Source organism: Channa argus, chromosome 8 (genome assembly GCF_033026475.1).
Source record: "Channa argus isolate prfri chromosome 8, Channa argus male v1.0, whole genome shotgun sequence".
NCBI classification, from domain to species: domain Eukaryota; kingdom Metazoa; phylum Chordata; class Actinopteri; order Anabantiformes; family Channidae; genus Channa; species Channa argus.
Window position 1 is genome coordinate 27011284 of NC_090204.1, and position 22188 is coordinate 27033471.

At 41.2% G+C, this 22188-nt stretch overlaps 2 protein-coding genes and 1 long non-coding RNA gene across 3 annotated transcripts in view; 2 read left to right on the forward strand and 1 right to left on the reverse strand.

Annotated features, from left to right (window-relative positions):
* Positions 1-5900, reverse strand: part of LOC137132049 (uncharacterized) — a 205992-nt gene extending 200092 nt beyond the window's left edge. Inside the window, exons 1-2 of the long non-coding RNA XR_010915064.1 lie at positions 5825-5900; positions 5480-5731 (exon numbers count right to left, since the gene is read on the reverse strand). This is a non-coding gene — a long non-coding RNA (uncharacterized lncRNA). The remainder of the gene's footprint in view (positions 1-5479; positions 5732-5824) is intronic.
* On the forward strand, positions 16-8472 carry rsph4a (radial spoke head component 4A). The gene is made up of 7 exons (XM_067514083.1): positions 16-954; positions 1286-1508; positions 2607-2897; positions 4270-4719; positions 4815-4959; positions 6245-6362; positions 6480-8472. Exons 1-7 carry the CDS (start codon positions 851-853, stop codon positions 6709-6711), a joined length of 1563 nt encoding a protein of 520 aa, XP_067370184.1. The 5' UTR covers positions 16-850; the 3' UTR covers positions 6712-8472.
* Positions 8473-9011: 539 nt separating this feature from the next.
* Positions 9012-22062, forward strand: lonp1 (lon peptidase 1, mitochondrial). Its single transcript, XM_067514019.1, has 21 exons — positions 9012-9609; positions 10153-10241; positions 10676-10795; positions 10935-11100; positions 11356-11469; positions 11584-11645; positions 11964-12093; positions 12891-12974; positions 13061-13129; positions 13362-13513; positions 14282-14420; positions 14582-14760; positions 16141-16228; positions 17427-17549; positions 17653-17769; positions 17935-18075; positions 18508-18673; positions 18932-19018; positions 19124-19251; positions 20770-20934; positions 21412-22062. Exons 1-21 carry the CDS (start codon positions 9058-9060, stop codon positions 21565-21567), a joined length of 3027 nt encoding a protein of 1008 aa, XP_067370120.1. The 5' UTR covers positions 9012-9057; the 3' UTR covers positions 21568-22062.
* Positions 22063-22188: the final 126 nt, after the last annotated feature.

The following is a 22188-nucleotide window of genomic DNA, read 5'->3' on the forward strand; positions in this document are numbered from 1 at the left end:
CACGCCTGTCTAATTGTTGGTTCGATTCCCATGTCAAAGTGTCCTTGAGCAAGACACTGAACCCCAGCTTAGTTGCTCCTGGTGAGTGTTGGCCAGCTGCATAGCAGCATCAGTGTGTGTGTCTGTGAATGGGTGAATAAGATCAGTGTAAAGTGGTTTGAGTGCCAATAGGTAGAAAAGCGCTATATAAGTGCAGAGCATTTACAATGTGTAGTGTTTAAGTTGTGTGATTGGGAATTAATATGTACTGTATTTCTCAGTAGAGGGAAAGTCACACTGCTAAATATCAACACCTACAAACCTCAGTTTTTATATCGGTCATTCAGCTAAAGCAGTTTTAACAGATCAGTAAGACAATACGCTTATATTATTCCCCGCAGTAAAGTAACAGCCTTTATTGTAATTGAGCACATACACATATTACACATACATGTTACAATGAAATTCACTCTCTGCATTTGGCCACAGGGGCGATCAGGGACACACCTGGTGGGTGGGCTGCGATTTTTATCCTCCAGGGTTCTACATCCCATCCTGCTGCTTTACCCATTGAGATACAAGGCCGCCGGTAATCGGCCATATTATCAGGACCAGCCTGGTGTTCATGTATTTGTAATTGGTAGGTTGATGTGTGTGTGTGTGTGTGTGTGTGTCTATTTCTCCACGAGGCAGTGTCCCCGCGAGCTAAGCAACCGTTCAGTTACGGTAACCATAGCAACCTAAGTTTGGGTCTGCGACGCGCGCACTGCCTCGGTTGCTCTGTATTGTTAGTCACAGTTAACTACAGCTTTTGAACGTCTTTGTGTACGAAGCGACGAGCTCAGACACAAATCAAGCGAGCGGAGAAACGATGAACCCTCCGGAAAACCAAGACTACAGTCAGCGGAGTCTGCAGCTGGCTGCGTCGTTCAAGGCTTTCATGTTGAAAAGCAGCACGAAAAGTAACCTGAACCTGTGAGTAACGTAGTGTTTGCTAACGCTTGAGAAACGGAAGCGCGTATTTTGCAAAGTTAAACAACGTAATTAGTCCTTATGTTTACAATGTTTGTGACTTACGACTAAGTAAAAATGTATAATGTATATAATAATAAACTTACTGTAATGCCCAGGTTTCTGAGAAAACATCCTGAAAATACAGGAAACTTTCTGCTGAGATGGATACAACTTTAAATAGTTGGGTAACTTTCTAGTTACTCCCTGCTCACAGAGTATCTGGTAACAAGCCCCCTTTTTAGGGTCCTCCCTTCATATATTGTGTTTTAAAACAAACATTGTAATGTTTCAGCTATGACCACCTCACCCGGGTGCTGATAAAGGTGATGGATGAGCATCCAGAGAATGTGGTGGATGTAATTGAGGATATGAGCTGGGATGTGAAGCGAGGGTTATTTCAAGACAAACAGAGTTCGCTGCGAGACTTTCCACAGACTACAGCTGCCGAGCAGCTGGCTGAGCAGCAGCGCCCGCTGTTTTTGCAGCCGGAAGATCCTGACCAGGAGGATGAACTGGTACTACACACTTTCACTTTCAGGAATATTTGTTGACAGAATTCCATTGACTGTTTCTACATATGAACCTGTGGTACAAAAGCACTTGGCTGTCAAACATATTTCCGTTTGTTTCCTAACTTTAATATGGATTTAATTCAGCTGATATGTGCACCGTGTGACCCCAGTATTTGGGAAAGAGAATTAAATACAATCAATAAAAATATAGTGAGCATAAAAATCAGATCAGACTGATGTCTCAGTCCAAACCTTTTAACAACAAGAACTCCCTTCAACTGTGACTCCGGAGTTAAACCATTGTCAATCCCACAGCTGATTGTTTGATTCCCAGCACATTCGGTCATTTGTTGAAATGTCCTGGAGCATAACAGTGATCCCCAGCTCATGGTGAGTGGAGGCCAGCTGCATAGCTGTATATAGGTACTGAGTATTTCCCATTTTCTTCACGCACAGTCTCAAGATTCTTTAGTAGGCAGGCCTGGGCTCACTTGAATACTGTTTCCCAAATGGTAAATGGTCTGCACTTACACTTAGAAAGTGCTTTTCAACCTGGCACTCAAAGTGCTTTAGACTCCTTCTCATTTACCCATTCGCACTTACAATCACACACACCTTCACACACCGATGGGGGAGCTGCTATGCAGCTGGCCAACACTCACTGGGAGCAACTAAGTTGGGATTCGGTGTCTTGCTCAAGGACACTTCGACATGTGACCATGTCAACCATGAAATGTCGACCATGAAATTCACAACGAGCTAATATTTCCATGACATGGTCCAATTTCTTAGTTTCATCGATCGAACCACAGTCACCCAGCCTAACATTTTAAGTTCTTTATAGACCATATATGTAACACACTGGAAAGTTATTTACTTTCTTTTTTAAGCAATGTGTCATTGCACAACCTAAGAATGGATCTGTTTTTACATCTACACATTCGTAGATTCACAAATGAGAAACACAAACTGGATTAACTTGGGAGGGCAAAGGTCAAAGGACATGCATGATCCAAAAACCAGGGATCAAACCATCAACCCCGTGAATAACTCCTGTAGCATTAATAGCTAACTTTTGATTATGTGTCACTGTTTTTTTAGGGGGAAACTCCACTGCCTAATGTGAGTGAGATTTGCTTCTTCCTGGAGCAAGCTGGAGTAGGTCTGGGCAGAGAGGAGATGCAGAAGATCTTCCTTGCGCTCAAGCAGCTCATTGAGTCGCAGGCTCTCCTGCACTGTCGACTGTGGGGCAAGATTCTGGGAACAGAGAGCAGCTATATTGTTGCAGAAGCCGAGTACAGAGAGGGGGAGGATGAGGAAGAGCAAAACACAGAAGAAGCAGTTGAGGAAGAAGAAAGAGAACCCAAGAGTCCAGACAGTGAGGAGAATGAGGTGGGAAGTGGCAAGTACTCTAATGATATAACAGATAATTGTCATTTACTCTCTAATTGTGTCATTTTACTTTAACACAACTGCAGAGAAAACCAGGTGCTTATTTAGACCAAATGTTCTCTTTTAAAAGATCACAGATCATACAGTCGGCTCTTTAGTGTATATGGAATCATATTTTAAGCCTCCCTGTTTTCTAATGTGCTCCCTGTTTATTAGCTCTTAATTCAAACTCAGCGTCTTGATAAATCCAATACTACATGTGGTGCTCATTAGTACAACAACCATCCTGCTTGATTATTTCCAGTTACACCTACTTTATTTTTTTTTTAAGTCACTGTCGATCTACCATCAAAGAAACTAAACGCTCCCTGTTGGTGTTGAAGCCCATGTCAACCATTAGCTCAAAGGAAATTGTAATTCTCTATATTTACAGCGTTTTTTTTTTTTTTTTTTTGGTTAATGTCTGCAGGAAGTGTCAATTTCTATTTACCAAGAAGGTCAAGGTTATGACAGCAGTATTTTATTTAGATATCTCCATCATCAGAAAGAAACATCAGATGTAAGACTCTGATGATAGTCTACAGAGTAGTGAAGGGAGCTACTCCTATCTGCCAGCCATGTTCAAATCCTTTTTCTAGCTCTGGATAAATCACCCTACGGTCATGCGACTGTTCTGATCATGCCTCATCTGGTCACACAAACTTAAGTTAATATTTGTGAAACCACCTTTTTTATAATGGTAATATTAGACTTAAACAATTAAATGACACATACTGTATCACACTCAATATCACACAGATTTTTCCCCTTCATCACAGTTTCAAAAGTCAAATTTCCAAATAGTCATTACCATTACATTTTTCTGAGAAAGCGTCAGTAGACTTGACAGTTAAAGGATATTTTTGCTCATTTGATCATTTGATATTTTGCTTACGGACCACAGGGTAAGTGGTTCGATCCCCGGCCCTGGCTATATGTCGAAGTGTCCCTGGGCAAGACCCTGAACCCCTAACAGCCCATCCCCCCTCCCCAGCGATGCAGTGCCGGTCCAAGCCCGGTAGAAATTGGGGAGGGTTGCATCAGGAAGGGCATCCGGCGTAAAAACTGTGCCAAATCAACATGCGGACAATGATCCGCTGTGGCGACCCCGAACTCACGGGATAAGCCGAAAGGAGAGTAGTAGATAATTTGATATTTTATTTAAATTGTAACCATAACACAAAGATTTAGTGAGATTTAATTTTCTTTGGTGGTATTTCTAACAGAATCAACAGAATAATCAGAATGTAAATGTACATTTGGTATGTACATTATAAAGCATAAAAATTTAGAGTATGTTTTAGTCTCTGCTTGTTTTACCTTTTATTATTAGGTGGATCTGCTTCCTCAGTCGACCTATAAAGCCCCACCACTAGTGCCGAAGGAGGCCATAGGAAAAGGTGCTAACAAATCTGTTTACTACGTGTGCAAAGAGCCTGGTCTTCCTTGGGTAAAGCTCCCATCAGTCACTCCGGCACAGATCACTGTTGCACGGCAGATTCGTAAGTTCTTCACTGGGAGGCTGGATACTCCAATTGTCAGCTACCCACCTTTTCCTGGAAATGAAGCCAATTACCTGAGAGCACAGATCGCACGGATATCTGCTGGCACACAGGTTAGCCCCCAGGGCTACTTTCAATCAGGGGAAGAGGACGGTGAAGAGGAAGATGAGGCACCGCAGGACAGCTATGAAGTTAATCCTGAGTTTGAGGGCTTTTCAGCTGCTGAGATGGCTGAGTCTTTGTCCACCTGGGTACATCATGTTCAGCACATTCTGCAGCAGGTACAAGTCTGATCGAAACGCATACAGTGCGTGGACCATTTTCTCAGCAAATGGATACGTGTGTGTATCTAATGTGTGAATATGAACGACTTTAGGGACGTTGTACTTGGGTAAACATGGCTGTCAATCCAGCAGAAGACACCAATGAGGACGAAGAGGCCGAGGAGAAGGAAGAGGAGCCTGATGAGCCTGAACCAGAAGTTGGACCTCCTCTGCTCAGTCCCCTTTCTCAAGATGCAGGTTGGTCTTTGAAACTTTTTAATGCTTTGCCTCTTCTCAAGCCTCTTATTCATCATGAGCAGCAGCAGCCTAAATGAGTTTGTTGTTTCTCTCCCTCTTTAAAACACTTTTCTACACACATTTTATTTGGTAGATGATGCTTTTGCCTAAATGACTGTTACATTTATTGTTTGAATGCACTAACCAGGGAAAACACAAAAACAGTGGCTATACAAAACATGATCAACAATTTCATTATAATGCTAAAGTATTTAAAGTAAAGTATTTCATGAAATAACGAGGGGTAGCACTGTGATGTAGCGATTGCATTTTGCAACCCAGCCAGAAATTGTTGGTTTTGAGCTTTTCAGCCTGCTGTGGCCCTCTGCATGTTCCTCATGTGACTACAGGGGTTTTCTCCAGGTTTTCTAGTTTTCTCCCGTTGTCTTCTTCTTTTCCTTTCGGCTGTTACCTTTCAGGAATCACTACAGCGAATCATGTGCCTCCATCTAACCCTGTCCTCTGCATCCTCTTCTCTCACACCAACTAACTTCATGTCCTCTCTCACTACATCCATAAATCTCCTCTTTGGTCTTGAACATCTTTCCTTTCATTCTTGCTGATACTCTTTTATCACACAACACACCTGACACTTTTCTCCACCTGTTCCAACCTGCCTGCACTCGCCTCTTCACCTCTTTTCCACACTCTCCGTTGCTCTGAACCGTTGACCCTAAGTACTTAAAGTCCTGCACCTTCTTCACCTCTGCTCCCTGTAACCTCACTGTTCCACCTGGGTCCCTCTCATTGACACACATGTATTCTGTCTAAGCTTCATTCCTCTGTTTTCCAGAGCAGACCTCCACCTCTCTAGATTTTCCTCCACCTGCTCCCTGCTCTCACTACAAATCACAATATCATCTGCAAACATCATAGTCCATGGAGATTCTTGTCTAACCTCATCTGTCAGCCTGTCCATCACCAGAGCAAACAAGAAGGGGCTCAGAGCTGATCCTTGATGCAGACCCACCTCCACCTTGAACTCCTCTGTCACACCTACAGCACCTCACCACTGTCTTACAGCTCTCATACATGTCCTGCACCACTCTAACATACTTCTCTGCCACTCCAGACGTCCTCATACAATACCACAGCTCCTCTCTCTGCACCCTGTCATACGCTTTAAAGAGTTACATTTTTCAATTGTTCAAGTTTAGTTCAATTATCAACTCTAATAGATATGAATTTGTCCACACAGTTTCTTTTTCATGTCAACCATGATCTTAAAAGGATATTTGTGTCCCAGAAATGTTTAACACCCCTCCCTGGAGCTCCAAGATCTCCTCTAGTCTCACCTATCAGCATGCAGTAGCAGTACTGCGTTCCAACCTCTGGCCGGGAGCTTATGCATATGCTTTTGGAAAGTAAGTCAATACTGAATTTCAGGGACCAAAACAGTGATTTTTATTTGGTTTGTTTTTCTAGTATCTTGAAGGCAGTGTTGCAATTTACATAACGCCATGTGATGTCTCACAATTTAGAAAATTTGAAAACTTTTACGTTGGATGGGGTCTGAAGTATGCAGGTGAAGGATACAACCCACCTGTTCCCCCGCTACCTGAAAAGGAATATCCAAGTGGGCCAGAAATCACAGAGACCCTGGACCCAACACTGGAGGAGGAGCAGGCACAGAAAGAAGCTTTAGAAAATCAGCAAGCTGCTCAGGAGGAGATGGAGGACTCGGCTGAAGAAGATGAGGAAGATGATGACTAAGGATATTATTACACATTTTAACATTCTCTGATCTTTCAGGTCTTTATTAGTTGGCTTACTAAGAAACATAATGGCTTAATCATGTAAATTCAGCTACACACAGTGTTTGAAGAACATGTGTTTACCAGATGTATCTTTTGGATACACAATAAGTAATTTAACATATCTATATTTAAAGTGACTTACAAGTAATGAAACGTGTCTTCCCCAGGGACACTTTGGCAGGTGAACAGGACGAACCAAGAGTCAAACCACTGACCTTGTGGTCCTTGGTTAATTGCTCTACTAATGAGCCAAAGCCACCCTAATTAACACACCAGTGATGATGTGGTGCAAGCAGAAATGTCTCATTTTTTGTTTAATTAGAGATATTTTGACTTTGATTAGATTTTTAACTGTGAAGATTTATTCTGTTAAGAGAATAATGTGATTCAGAAGAGCGGCTGAAAATGCTTAGGTTATAGGCTGTTACAACTATGGTAGGTTCTCACCGACTGCTGACACCATTATTCCTTGTAGAATTAAGTAAGGCAATTATACATAGTGCGATGTGACAATTTCAAAATGTCTGACAAAACAATCAGACTTACAGTGATGTATGTTTTGTCTTTTTGACCTCTCTGTATGTATTTTTGTATCAAATCAAATCTGGTAAGCTACTGTAACTTACAGCAGCAAACTATACTGCATTCATACAAGGAGCCTGAGTCACAACTGTTGAGATAAAACAGTTAACTTTATTACTAAAGTAAGACTCTGCATTAGTCTTACTGTAATAGTGAGAAACCAAAATTCATATATGGCGAGGCGACTGTGGCAGGAAGGTAGGGCGGTTGTCCACCAGCCCTGCAGTTGTTGGTTAGATCCCCAGCTCCTCTGGTCACATGTCGTAGTGTCCTTGAGCAAGACACTGAACCCCAACTTAGTTGCTCCCGGTGAGTGTTGGTCAGTTGCATAGCAGCTCCCCCATCGGTGTGTGAGTCTGAATGGCTGAATAAGAAGCTTTTCTATCTAATAAATAGAAAAGCACTATATAAGTGCAGAACATTTACAATTATATTTAATTGGACATGTATACACCAACATAAATTGTGTACAGTAATGAATGAGAGAATAAATAATCTTTGCTTTCACAAAAAAGCCATTTGTAAATGTAAAGTTAATTAAACTGTCATTACTATATCATGACTGTTTGTATCCGTGAAGGAGTGAAGTTGCAGTTTACACACATCTGTCCAGTCTTATATTCACATCATCCGTGAATCCAAATGGATGTTTGTGTGATGTTATAAAATTCTCTTCAGGTATTTCTCAGGTTTAGTGTTGACAAGAGTAGGTGGAAACGACTTCATGATGACTTGCGATTTTACGTCCACAAGAATGAGACGGGGGGTTTTTGTATATAGCATTTCTACCTACCTATCTACCCATTGCCCTCAAAGGGCTTTACACTGCTTCTTATTTACCCATTCACACTCACAATCACACACACACACACACTCACACACACACACACACCAATGGGGGAGCTGCTATGCAGCTGGCCAACTCTCACCGGGAGCAACTAAGTTGGGGTTCAGTGTCTTGCTCAAGGACACTTCGACGTGTGACCATGTCGACTATGAAATGTCGACCATGAAATTCACAACGAGCTAATATTTCCATGACATGGTCCAATTTCTTAGTTTCAACATCTGATACGTTGTTTATGTTCTATTGTGAATAAAGTATGGGTTGATAAGATTTGCAAATCATCGCATTGTATTTTTATTTGCGTTTCACACATTTGAATTGGGGTTGTAAAAATTACTTCATTAAAAAAAGAAGTAATTTATACAGAATATGGATTTGTTTTTAGAAAATATGAATTAATTACTCTAAAATGCATTATTGCTTTTTCTTAAACAAGTTTACAATATTGTTTTCAATTATGTACAATGTCAAAACGACAGTCAAACCATCACAAAGAAAAATATGATTACGTTTGGTAAAGTGACGTAATTCCAGACATTTTTATCGACGAAAAATCGAGAAAACGACGCCCCTGTTTTTTGTTTTTGTTTTTTAAGAGACAGCATGTAAAGCCAGGGCTGTGTCTCAAGAAAGAGATTTATGAATTGCTTTATTTCTGTGTGTTATTTGTATTTTATATTATTTTTATTACTTTCATTTTCTTGTTCTCGCATTGATTTATTTTTGTTATTTGTCAAAATGTTCCTTATCTGATATTATTGATTTTTATGACTCAATGTTTGTACATGGGCGTGACAATACTACGACATGTTATTACGTCATAAAACGCTGACGGAAGAAGGTGGTCACATGTGTAGAAAGCTCTAGATCAACATGGCAGCCTGCATGAAGATTCTCAGTGCTGCGAGACAGCTGCACAGAAATTCGCTTCTTGTGAAACTACATTGGCCCAGCAGCAGCCCCTCTTCCCTGACCAACACATTGGCCGTGAGCCGGCTCCGGTCCCCACGGTTCTACACCAGCACCGTGACCTCAAAGACAACATGCACCGGCTACTTCTCCAGCATTCCAGTCCGCACAGCGATGACAGCTGGCTGCAGGCTGACCGCCAGACCTCACCGGTGGCTGCGGGTGGGATCCGTTCTTCGCGGACAAATCGATTTTCTTACAGCTACCTCTCGCGTTTACATGATCCCGGACAGGACGTTCGGGAACCGCGCCAGCGGTGCAGGCTTCTCGGGAGAGGACGGAGGGGAAAGTGCAGGCTCTGGGGGAGAAGAATCTGGGGGAGATGAAGGGGTACCCTACAGCGGACCTCAAATGACCGCTCTCACCCCTATGATGGTACCGGAGGTGTTTCCCAATGTGCCGCTTATCGCTGTGAGCAGGAACCCCGTGTTCCCCCGCTTCATCAAGATCATAGAGGTGAGGATGATGTAACGTCCATCCCCCGGTCGGGTTTTCTTTCCGTTCAAGGACACAAGGATGATGCAATCCCACAGCCAAACAGTGTCTACTCTTTTAAGCAGTTTGAATGTGCGATCTGATTCTTTAGACAGTCGTGCGACTGTTTGAACACACTTATTAATAAAAACACTTCAGGGTTTTCTCCGCTTAGTCTGATCTCTCAGTATGTCAGAAATCTAAGCCTTGGATGTAGCAGATAACAAATCACATGAGCTTCTTCTTTGACAAAACAGACTGTCCCAATGTTCTGCAATGTTCTAAGAGCCCACAGCTTTTGGAAACGTGTAACATCTGTCACCACATAATCTCCTGCACCAATAACTGATAAAAACCTGAAAGAGACTAGATTACATTATTCAAAAGTCTATCATTTGGAATGACCTGAAAGTAATTAAGTTATAAACAGGAGTAAATGTGATGCTTTAAATGTAGTTCAGAGCCCTCAGGTGTGCGTTTTCAAGTGCTGACTGTGTGTGATGTGTCTGCCTGTCTTGCTGTCAGGTAAAAAACAAAGTGTTGATGGAGCTGCTAAGGAGGAAGGTTCGTCTGGCTCAGCCGTACGCTGGAGTTTTCCTAAAGAAGGATGATAAGTAAGTCTGATGCTCATGTACAGAAAGTTCAGAAAAGGCTTTGTGCTTAAACACTATTCATGCATCAGTAAAACGACATTTAAATGGCACAGCTGGTCCCTGTAATGGGATACAAAATCTGATTTCTTCTTGAGTTTCTCCACAATAGCAGCTTCTCTCTGCTTTATCAGTGGGAGACCCATAAGGAAATGCAGTGCAGTAGTCCATCAGATTAATCTAGCTTTTTATCTGTTGTTTTAAGAAAATATTTGTGCACATACATGGGGTTTCTTGTTCTGCAGAGCAGTTCAAAAGTCGGGGAAATGCCATCATTTATATCTCCTGCCATCTTTACATACCAGTGTGTCTGTCTTAATCAGGCTGTTTGCAGGAGAGACTCAAGTTCATGTCTGGTGCACGTCTTTGTGTTTATAGAGTATCTCTATCTCTTGCAGTAATGATTCAGATGTGGTAGAGTCTCTGGATGCCATCTACACAACAGGGACTTTTGTTCAGATTCATGAGATGCAGGACCTTGGAGACAAGTTGAGGATGATCGTCATGGGACACCGCAGGTTAGAAACACCACCTATGATGGTTGGTGAGAGTATTTGTATATAGTAAAAAACCTCTAGACTTTGCTCTGTATGACATACTGTTATCTGTACCATGTGTAAACCTCGAGTATATTTACAGTATATTCTGGTCTTTCAGGATCCGGATCACCAAACAGCTGGAGGTGGAGCCTGAGGAGGCCACTACATCCTCTGTGTGGTCTGAGTCTGAGCCAGAGTCCCAGTCCAAACCTCCAACAAGACGCAAAGCTAAACGCATCCGCAAGGAGCAGCCAGGGTCTCCGACAGAGCAGCTGGAGGACAAGGTCTGTAACGTCACATGTAGTTTTACCACTGCAGCAAATCTTTTTGGGGGGTAGCACTACATCTCCAGTAATAAACGTGGAACCTACATTAGTCAGTTTGCTGTTTCCTCTGTCCACTTCCAAACACGCACTACTGTGCTTCTCATCATCATCACCATCATCATTGCTTCATTAGTGAGGGTTGTCGATGTATGGATATTTGACATTAAAATCCATATTGATTGCATTTAATTTAACTGTCCTCTGGCTGGTCAGATTTCAGAAGCAGACCTAAGTCCAGAACTACAACCTCTGCCCTCTTCCAACATCCTGATGGTTGAAGTGGACAATGTTCATCATGAACAGTTCACTGTAACAGAAGAGGTCAAGGTACAGAACACACATCACATTATGGGTCACACTAGTGATGGGAAGATGTTAAGTTTGTGTGAAAGAATTTAATTCCTCTCACATGTTCTTGCTTCTGATGTGTGTGATGTGCAGGCGCTGACGGCAGAGATAGTGAAAACCATCAGGGACATCATTGCACTCAACCCTCTCTACAGGTCAGTGCTGACACTTATTTTATTTCATGTTCTTTCACAGTGTATCCTGGCTGTGTTTTCTCATCCTATATTTGTAGGATCGAGGCCCACACACACACACACACAATAGAGATTTCTATTGACATTTTCTGTAATATGGCATATACTGTTCGTATAATTAATCTGATTTATTAAGACTAGTTCTATTGTCTTATTTTGTGTACATCTACATCCTATTCATTTTTAAGAGTCAGCAGCTGTAGATTGGAATTCAAATGATATGATACTGAAATATAGGTGTTTGAAAATGTGCTCATTGTGTGTGTGTCTGTGTCTCAGAGAGTCAGTCCTTCAGATGATGCAAGCTGGCCAGAGAGTGGTTGATAATCCTATCTATCTCAGCGACATGGGAGCAGCTCTGACAGGAGCAGAGTCACATGAACTACAGGATGTCCTGGAGGAGACCAGTGTGAGCAGTCGTTATGCCTATAGATTGATTTCAATTTAATTTAACTCAACTTTATTTATATAGCGCTGGTTCACAACACACAAGACATATAGAGAAAAACCAACAATTATCCCCTTGAGCAAGTTCTAGGCAACAGTGGTGAGGAAAAACTTTCTTTAACAGGAGAAACCTCCAGCAGAACCAAGCTCAGGGTGGGTGTGAGTGGAAAGTTGAGAGAGAAAAGAACAGAGCTACAAAAAGCAACAACAAAACATTGGCCAGGTTGGTAGGACCAGTAGCTGTGCACTGGAACACACAAAGCTCCAAAGGCTGGGACACCTGCAGAAAGGGACAGAGAGAGGGAGACAGGGGGAATAAGACAACTACAGGAGAAAGCATGACTATAACTAACTATAATCTTTGTCAAAGAGGAAGGTTTTAAGCCAAGACTTAAAAGAGGGATTCTGTTTCCTAAATCTGAACTGGGAGCTGGTTCCACAGAAGAGGAGCTTGATAGCTAAAGGCTCTGCCTCCCATTCTACCTTTGGAAATTCTGGGAACCACTAGTAGGCCTGCATTCTGAGGTCGGGGCGGTCTACTGGGATGATACAGTACTACGAGATCTTTTAGATTCTTTTAGGGGCTGTCTGTGGGTGTGGCTGTCTACGTCTGTGTTCTAAACAAAACCCATCTTTTAATTTGGCAAATCATCTTCTGGTTAACTTGCCCCCCTTCAGATAACTTCCCCAGCATTTTTGTGCTGTGTATGAGTTGAGAATGTAAAGGCTTTACAGCAACCTGTTTCTGTGTCTTTGCAGATCCCGAAGCGTCTCTACAAGGCTCTGTCTCTGCTAAAAAAGGAGTATGAGTTGAGCAAACTGCAACAGCGACTGGGCCGAGAGGTCAGAGACCGTCAATAAACATGTTAATTTAATCACTCATTCATCTGCTCATCACTCATTCATCTGTCTCCCTGCTCTGCTTTCAGGTAGAAGAGAAGATTAAACAGACCCACAGGAAATACTTGCTACAGGAGCAGCTTAAGATCATTAAGAAGGTAGAATAGACTGTGTGTTGTTGGTTTGCAATTTCCTTTTCCTGGGTGTCGAACCAATGTAGTTTTCATGCTAGTCCCCCACTGCAGATATGTGGAGCACAATATATTCTGTTACATAACCCTGGTACAGTCAGAGTAACCCAGGACTGAGACTATTTGTCAGGTTTGGGAACTTGGACCAATTAAAACAGTGCATGCCTGCGTGTTGCCCCATGGGCGTGGCTGTTTTCAGGAACTGGGTCTGGAAAAAGAGGATAAAGAAGCTATCGAGGAGAAGTTCAGAGAGAGACTCAAAGATAGGAACATCCCTCAACACATAATGGATGTCATAAACGAAGAACTCAACAAACTGGGACTGCTGGACAACCACTCATCAGAGTTCAAGTTAGTCTTTTTGTCCCACTATTCTGTGAATTCGAACATTATGTGACTGGCTCGAGAAACACTTGACTCCAGGATGAGTTATCTTGACAACTACTTAACAAAGTAAAGTTAGTCTTGGTTATTGTAATCTCTAAAGGAAAATGTAATGATGACCACCTGACACCAGGTTAACCAGATGATACAGTAGTCTGCTTAGTCAGGACAGCTGGTTTCCGAAAACTAGTATAGGGCATTAGGGAAACCTTATTGTTCCATATCAAAAGGCTACAGACAAGGTAATGAAGGCTGAATGGCAGAGAAATCATAATGATAAAGCCTCATTTTTAAATCAAAGTCACACTGAAAATTTAAGCATTGAAGTCTAAATAAGCCGCTTTCCATCGCAGAGTTTTCTTTATTCAGACACTGTGTACTGTGTATTATCAGCTGGGTCTCTTCCCTCTCTTTTCCTCTTCCTCCCTGTGCACTGTCACTCTGCAGAGACACAAACAGCAAAAAAGAAAGTCAGAAAGCAGCTTTTTCTGTTACTACAGTTTTATGCTGTGAGCCAGGCCCCTAAAATAAGTCTGAGGTGCAGGAAAGATCCGATACTCTTCTGCTGCATGTCACACCTGTAACCAGGTTTCTTCTGTGCTTGCACATCTGTTTCCAGATTACCCCAAAAAACAGATTTCTCAGTGTAACTGGCTGTAACTGGCTATTTAAATGCATGTAAATGTATTCACTGAAATCACTTCTATTTAACCAACCAACAACTCTGTGTTTCAGTGTAACGCGTAACTACCTGGACTGGTTGACTAGCATGCCCTGGGGTATCAACAGTGAGGAGAACTTGACACTAGAGAGAGCAAAGGAGGTTCTGGAAGAAGACCACTATGGAATGAACGATGTTAAGAAACGCGTATTGGTAAGTATTAGCATAAGAGCTAATGCACATACATGAACAGAAATGCTCTATGATGAAGTGGAGGCATTAAACGATTTTTGGATGTTCATATACAACACTTCACATGTTAAAACCAGGAGCCTTTTCTTGTGAACTAAACCAAACTTTCCATTTTTGTGCAGGAGTTTATCGCAGTGAGCCAACTACGTGGCTCCACTCAGGGGAAGATCCTGTGTTTCTATGGTCCTCCGGGTGTAGGAAAGACCTCCATTGCACGCTCAATTGCCAGAGCCCTCAACAGACAGTACTTCAGGTTTAGTGTGGGAGGAATGACCGACGTGGCTGAGATTAAAGGACACAGGTCTGGGAAGCTATTTCTGGCATTATTACTACGAAACTCCACTATAGCTTAATGTCAGACTTGTTTGTTTAAAATAACCTTATAAATGAAAGGAAATGCCAATTATTTTACTATTTACTTTATTGAAATCCACTTATAATATTAAAAACATTTCATGTACAGTCATGTGCAAAAGGTAGTACTACCTCTATTAATTCTATGTTTTTATAGAGAAACCAGATGGTAGTGGGTCTTAGTATTAGGAAAATATAACCTCAGAAGAACAACAACATGTAACGTTTTAACTGTGCCATTATTTATTCAACAAAAATGAAGCCAAACTGAAACATGGGCAATGCTAAGTACCCCCATGGCACAAGGACATTGTTCCAGAAGTCTTGTGTTTTTTTTGTTTTTTTTTTCAGATGCAGTTTTGTGAACCTTAGTCATGCTTTTATATTCTTTATACTTTTAACTTGTGCTTTTATAGCGGCCTGCAGACCTACTGAGGATTAGCAGCTCCTGGCTGCAAGTTGCTCTCTTAAATCCTATAGAAGCAGTAAGGGGGCACTACACAGTAATGCTCATCTTTTTTTTTTGTTTGTTTGTTTTTCTATTTGACTTCATTTTTGTTAAAGAAAGGATGTCATGGTGAAAAAAGTTTTGTGTTGTATTTATCTAATACTAAGACCCACTACACTATGCTCAGATGACGTCCACAAAAAAAACATGGAATTGTTAGAGAGTGTACTAACTTTTACACATAACTGTTCATGAAAGGTTATAATAATATTGTAAGTAGGTGTTGATAAACTAAATAGTGAAATGGTTTTCATTTAAGGTTATTTTGACAACATTGTAAAAAAGGCATTTTATGCGAGTATATACATAGATATGTTCAAGTAAAGAAATACGCGTTTCAATATTATCAGCAATCTATGGATTTTCCTTTATAACTAAGCATGTACACACAATATGATTTTACTGTACACACTGAAGTATCATAAGCGTGAACCAAAACATTGGAATTAACTGCTTTTTGTTTCAGAGCTACTGTAAGTAGCTGTTGTCTGCTACTGCTGTTGCCATATTCAACACATACATAAAACAACCCGAAAATGCAGCAAATGTTTTCATGATCAGGAAACTAATCATTCAAATCCAAACTAACAAAAACTGAACTGATACTTTGAAAAAAGTGTTATTATTGGCAACAGAAAAATAATTATTTACATTTATTTAAAATTTTTTTTTACCCATTAGCAACTGAGTTATTATTAGTTTAACCCTGAGACATGAAACATGATGAAATGATTTTCTAAAATGTGATTGTGTGTGTGTGTGTGTGTGTGTGTGTGTGTGTGTGTGTGTGTGTGTGTGTGTGTGTGTGTGTGTGTCCAGGAGGACATATGTTGGAGCGATGCCAGGGAAGATAATCCAGTGCCTGAAAAAAACCAAATCAGAAAACCCTCTGGTGCTAATAGACGAGGTCAGTGTAGTGGTGCTGCTCTTGTACTTGGGTGTGTTGAATTCTGTTTACATCATATCTCAGCCACATTGTTAATACTGAAGGAAATCTGCCGATGTGCCGGTTACAGTCTGGAGTTAACTGATTTTTAATGGCTACCAATTTTAGCTTCGGTGATGATTTGACCTATTTATCCAAGAGTAAAGTTCATGCTTCATATGAAACATATATTGTAACAACTGCTCTGCTGCCCCTTACAATACTTGATACAGTGTGTAAATGAACATCCCGTCTAGGTCCTGGAAAACTAAGCTAAACCCTTTTTTTTTTTTTTTTTTAATTTTAAAAATAAAATTCTTCCTAGATACAGTTTAGTCTCCCTACATAGTAGATTCAGACTTCTTAGAAATGATAACTGTGGCCGTATGTAAACTACGTTCTCATATCATGTGAAAATGTTTTTTTTAACACATTTTCCTTCACCATCGTTTGTCTTTTATCTTTATACCTGCTGAACTAGACCACTCACTTGCTTATTTTTGTAATGGTCGCTTTTAGAGTTTATTCCCATTGTTTCTCTTCCTAAACACATGTTGGATCTTAACCTTGTTATAAAAGACATTTCTAGGTGTTGAAATCAGCTCTTCTTATACCTTTGTGAAAAGGTAAATGTTCATGTTTTGATCTTCAGACACTTTGCAATGTTTAAAGAGGGGTAATGAATTCAAACGTGTTACAAACTACATTTAGGGCTATTTTAAACTCTACAGCTAATCAGGTCTTTACTAATCATTTATTTTTCTTAATATTGGCGTATTTTTTTATCCCTTTCTATTTTGGGCATATTTGAGTTGTCTTACATGGTTACCTTTTTTTTAGTTTTGTTTCTTTGTGTGCCTGATGTATTTAAAGCAGTAGCAGTAGTCTTCCTTTAAGTCAACCTTCCGGGAAAAAATTGCTAACTTCAGTGGCATTTACCTGGTTAAATAAATGTTAAACATTTGAAAAAATGGCTGCTGAGATAAGCACGTTTAATGTTTATTGTTAATTGGAAAGTACTGTCAAGGCCTGAAGATGGTAGATGAAGAGTCAGATCTCCAAAGACAGAGTACATAATGTGGAAACTTAAAATTGTTGCTGTAGTTGAATGTCAAAAGTAGCTTAGCTCCTTTTTATTATAAAGTTGTAAAAGTGTCTTTCTTTAACCTGTCATTACCAGGTGGATAAAATGGGTCGTGGTTACCAGGGCGATCCATCCTCTGCACTGCTAGAGCTTCTGGACCCTGAACAGAATGCCAACTTCCTTGACCACTACCTGGATGTTCCTGTAGATCTGTCTAAGGTACTGTAGGAGCACGTGCTCTGTGCTGTTCCACACTTAAAGTGTAAAATGACATGGAAATGCATTTTTTAAGTCCTGCCCATTTCTACCTGCCCCAATAAAGGTTTTGTTTATCTGCACGGCCAATGTGATTGACACCATCCCAGAGCCTCTCAGGGACAGGATGGAGATGATCAATGTATCTGGATATGTGGCCCAGGAGAAACTGGCTATAGCCGAGGTACCAACAAATTCAACCTCTCTAGTGGGGGAAAATAAAAACTACATTATTTTAATGTTGTGCCCTCATGTCGGTTCTCAGTTGTGATATTAATTGGTACATAAAATTGTATTTCTAATTGGCACGATAGGCTTTTAGTGTAAAAATATTTGTGTGTCTGTCCAGCGCTACCTTGTGCCTCAGCTCCGCTCTCTGTGTGGTCTGACTGAGGAGAAGTCCTCCATCTCATCTGATGCTCTCAGCCTGCTTATCCGGCAGTACTGCCGGGAGTCTGGGGTCAGGAACCTGCAGAAACAAGTGGAAAAGGTGAAATACTACAAAATGGAGCTAATGTATTAGGCTACTCACAAGAAGCAGTTCAGCTTAAAGCTACAGCATTTAACTTCTGTTAGTTAGTTTGTTAATAATTAATTAAAGTGAAGATTTGCTCCACAACCTATTGCAGAGACACACACTCAGAACAGCACTGGCAGCAGTGCTGCCTCAGTGAAGGTTTTTGACTTAGGCTCATCTTTCTGACCAATCAGAGAAGGCCTGTATGTCACATGTGTATTGGTATACAAAGCTCATGCTGCAGCTAGAGAACCTCTCACATATGATACAAAGGCTTGTAAGGGTCAGAGAAGGAACCTTGGAGTCATTGTTTTTAATATAGATCAAGTAAGTCTGCAGATGGACTGTGATTCTGTGGGCACATCAAAATCTAACAGAGAGATTACTTTTTTCTTTTTCTTTTAGGTTTTCCGTAAAGTGGCATTCTCTATTGTTAATGGCGAACAAACCGCAGTGACTGTCACACCCGAGAACCTGCAGGAGTATGTTGGTAAACCTCTTTTCACAGTGGATCGCATGTATGATGTCACCCCACCAGGAGTGGTTATGGGGCTGGCATGGACTGCACATGGTAGGAAACACACACATGTACAAAAACGTACAATAATGCAAATTTCACTGAGCTTTATGTGATTGTTGCAGTCTGAAATGCAGCTCTTCAAAAACATTATGATGCATCTGGCAGGGTTTTTCACAATATGTGAAATTGTAGTCGTGCAGAATTCACAGGGCTTGGTTGAATAATTGTTGTGATCATGACATTCAGATTTTCTGGTGACATTGGGAAATGTAATATAGTGAAGATCTGCCATCATTTTGTCCTGCGTAGGGGGGTCAACAATTTTCATCGAGACTTCACTACGTCGCCCCTCTGGAGGATCAAACCCAAACGGAGAGGGATCACTGGAGGTGACAGGTCAGTCCCTTTGCAGGGCAGAGGTTAATTTACTCTGGCAGGCACCAGTGTCATATCTGTTCCAGTTGACCCAGGGTGTATTGAAGTGTCGACTCTCCTGTGCAGGTCAGCTGGGCGATGTTATGAAAGAGAGTGCAAAGATTGCCTCAACCTTTGCCAGATCATTCCTGATGACCCTGGAACCAGAAAATAACTTCCTGATTAACTCCCACCTTCATTTACATGTTCCTGAGGTAACTATGGTGACACAGTACTAAAAATAATATTTACTTAATTTCTCATTCAAATCATCGGGGAGTTGGTGTTTTTAGTGGGTGTTTCCATTGTGTTAGTAGACATAAAGTGCAGGTAACTCTGAGCAGGCAGCTCCCTGTTTTTAGCTTCTTTTTCTGTCAAATATCAGGTCAAATCATTTGTTGTTAACGAACGTTAAATTAATGTGGAGCCAAAATGAAACGTTCTGTTATCAGGTGTGTGCACAATCTCCAAGTCTGTGGAGAAACAGACTAGCAGTGGGAGCTGCTGTCTCTCAGAGCTCCGCAGACAGACCACAACTTTTATAGTTTAAGATGTTATGTTAGGCTGAAAGTTATACTTACAGCGCTTGTTTTAGAGTGTTAATAGCAAATAGTATATACTACTAATAATAATACTACAATACTTTAGAAATTTGTTACTTGTGGGTGAGCAAAGCTGGGATTTTGATTCTGAATTCTGTCTCTCCTCCTGCAGCTCACCACTTTTCACCCTCACGCTCTTGTCATGCAGCTCTCTGGTCTGTGTGGGAGTTCAGTTCCCCCACTTTGCCGCACAGACACAGAGAGGACAGATTGCATCAGTGAGCTAATCTCAATCACTTCTTTCTTTAATTGTTAATAAAATACTTACAATCACTCTCAGTCGCACCAGCCACCCAAAAAAGACACGTGAACTGCTCACACTGTTGGGCATTGTTTAGGTATCAAATGTAGCATTGAAAAAAATCCTATTCCTCGATCCAGCCTGTGTGTGTGTTATTGCGTGCGTGTGTGTACGTGCGTGCATAAGTGCATACAGCCAGGAGAAGTTCTAGGAGGTGGCCATGGGGCCTTGTTAGAGTCTGTTGCCCCATACTTTTAAATTACAGAATTTCTAGGTCAAGCACCAACTTTCAAATCTGATTGAGGAACTTCTGTATTTCAATCAGGTAGCTATACAAATTATTCATTGAATAATCATGAATTATTGACTGACCCGACTCAGTTCATCTGGTTCAGATAACAGGTCAGATAGCCCCACTGGGTTACAACCTAGACACCATGAAAACTAAAACTATAAGTTCTCCTATACACAACAATTAAATGCACACTGAACTCTGTGAGTGACTGAACATGATAACATGAAAATAACTTAACAGTCACTTACACTATATTTGAGAATCTATTGTGTATAAGGATGGTTGTTGATGTTGTTGAGGGAGCTGAGACCAGTCAACAGATCCTTTGAATTTGAGACGATTTGACTAAGTCTCAAAAAAAAGAGGAGGAGGGCTTCATGGCCAAATGCGAGGCCAACTAAGGTTTGTGTCACCCCTGTGATAGTGTTGTACAGTATTTCTAAGGAGCCTGGTCCCATGTGCTGCTTATTTTCAAAATTTGGGGCAAGAACAATGCAAAAAGTTTACAGCTCTTTCAAATGCTTTCTATGTTTTCTCCCAAATTAAAGTGGGTGACCACAATGCTCATTTTTCTGTTCCTCTTTCTTGTTTGTAGGGGGCAACTCCTAAAGATGGACCAAGCGCCGGCTGCACTATTGTCACAGCACTGCTGTCCCTGGCAACTAAGCGGCCAGTGCGTCAGAATGTAGCAATGACTGGTGAGGTTTCTCTGACCGGCAAAATACTGCCAGTAGGAGGAATTAAAGAAAAGACTATTGCTGTAAGGACAAAACACACACACACAGATATCAAATGGTAAATGCTTACACTATTTAATTGATGACGTGCAAGCGGAGGTAGAGCGGTTGTCCACCAATCTCACAGTTGTTGGTTCAATCCCCACCTCCTCCTATGGTGAATAAGAAGCAGTGTAAAGCGCCAATAGGTAGAAAAGCGCTATATTATTTACTTCCTATGGGAATGTGACATGTTTAGTACATACACCCAGTGGCCATCACAGTGTCACCAGACACCTGGCAGAGCCACAGGGCAGCTGGGTACTGTGCACACGAAGGGTTAGAAATCCTTCCACTGGGGTTTATAACTATTTGCAAATACAGTACATTGACAGTGCAGTAACAAGTTGTTTAGACGGTACCAAAACCTCACCGCTGTCACGGCAACAGAATGTTGGTGTCAGAGAAGTCATTTTAATTATAAAATGTCATTTTGAACAGAATTGTCTTGTCCTTGTTAGGCCCGCCGTGCTGGTGTGACCTGCGTCATCCTGCCAGCTGAGAACAAGAATGACTTCTCGGACTTGGAGGACTACATCACCCAGGGCCTGGAGGTCCACTTTGTGGATCACTACAGCCAAATCTACCCCATTATGTTTCCGCAGAACCAGTCCTAACCCGCTGTTAATTCCAGCATAGATGGGACACCAGTATGAAGCAGGATGTCTTTTCACAGCTCTGCCAAACTCAAGACCTGTTTGTTACTACACTTACACTAGTCGTACTGGGTGTGGTTAGTACAATCCAGTTATTATTTTTAGACTGAAATTTTGACTCTAAGATCCTGCTGAGGATGTGGTCTCTGCATTATGTGTTCAATATTCCACTAAGTGAAACAGCGTGACCCACTAATGTCACTGTACTGGAACTGTGCACCCAACTGTGGCAGAGATGGACATACAGCCAAGTGATAATGCTGATGAACACTGACCTGTCATCGCAGGATATGATGTCATCAATGAGCAAAGTTAGAGTGGACACGTTGCTGCCAGGCAGGCTACAGCTCTCTTTGTACAGAGCTGTGGATGGACTTTTTCAAAGATTTGTTATATTATTTTATATTATTATTGACCAGATGTGATGAAAATGTTGAAATAAATAATAAACCCAAATTTGCTGGCTGCTGTTATCTTTTCTAATTAAAATGTTACCACGTTAGTTTACAGTGTTAGTAAGATGTGTGTACAATTATACCTGCTACAGGGAGGACAGAATTTTGAAATAATTTATTCTTAAGC

Excerpts from the sequence above, each read along its gene's own strand:
- rsph4a (XM_067514083.1), top strand. The coding sequence starts at position 851 with ATGAACCCTCCGGAAAACCAAGACTACAGTCAGCGGAGTCTGCAGCTG. Across the intron at positions 2,898-4,269 it reads CAGACAGTGAGGAGAATGAG|GTGGATCTGCTTCCTCAGTC; the intron begins GTGGGAAGTGGC and ends TTTTATTATTAG. Across the intron at positions 4,720-4,814 it reads TTCAGCACATTCTGCAGCAG|GGACGTTGTACTTGGGTAAA; the intron begins GTACAAGTCTGA and ends GAACGACTTTAG.
- lonp1 (XM_067514019.1), top strand. The coding sequence starts at position 9,058 with ATGGCAGCCTGCATGAAGATTCTCAGTGCTGCGAGACAGCTGCACAGA. Across the intron at positions 11,101-11,355 it reads CAGAGCAGCTGGAGGACAAG|ATTTCAGAAGCAGACCTAAG; the intron begins GTCTGTAACGTC and ends CTGGCTGGTCAG. Across the intron at positions 11,646-11,963 it reads GCACTCAACCCTCTCTACAG|AGAGTCAGTCCTTCAGATGA; the intron begins GTCAGTGCTGAC and ends TCTGTGTCTCAG.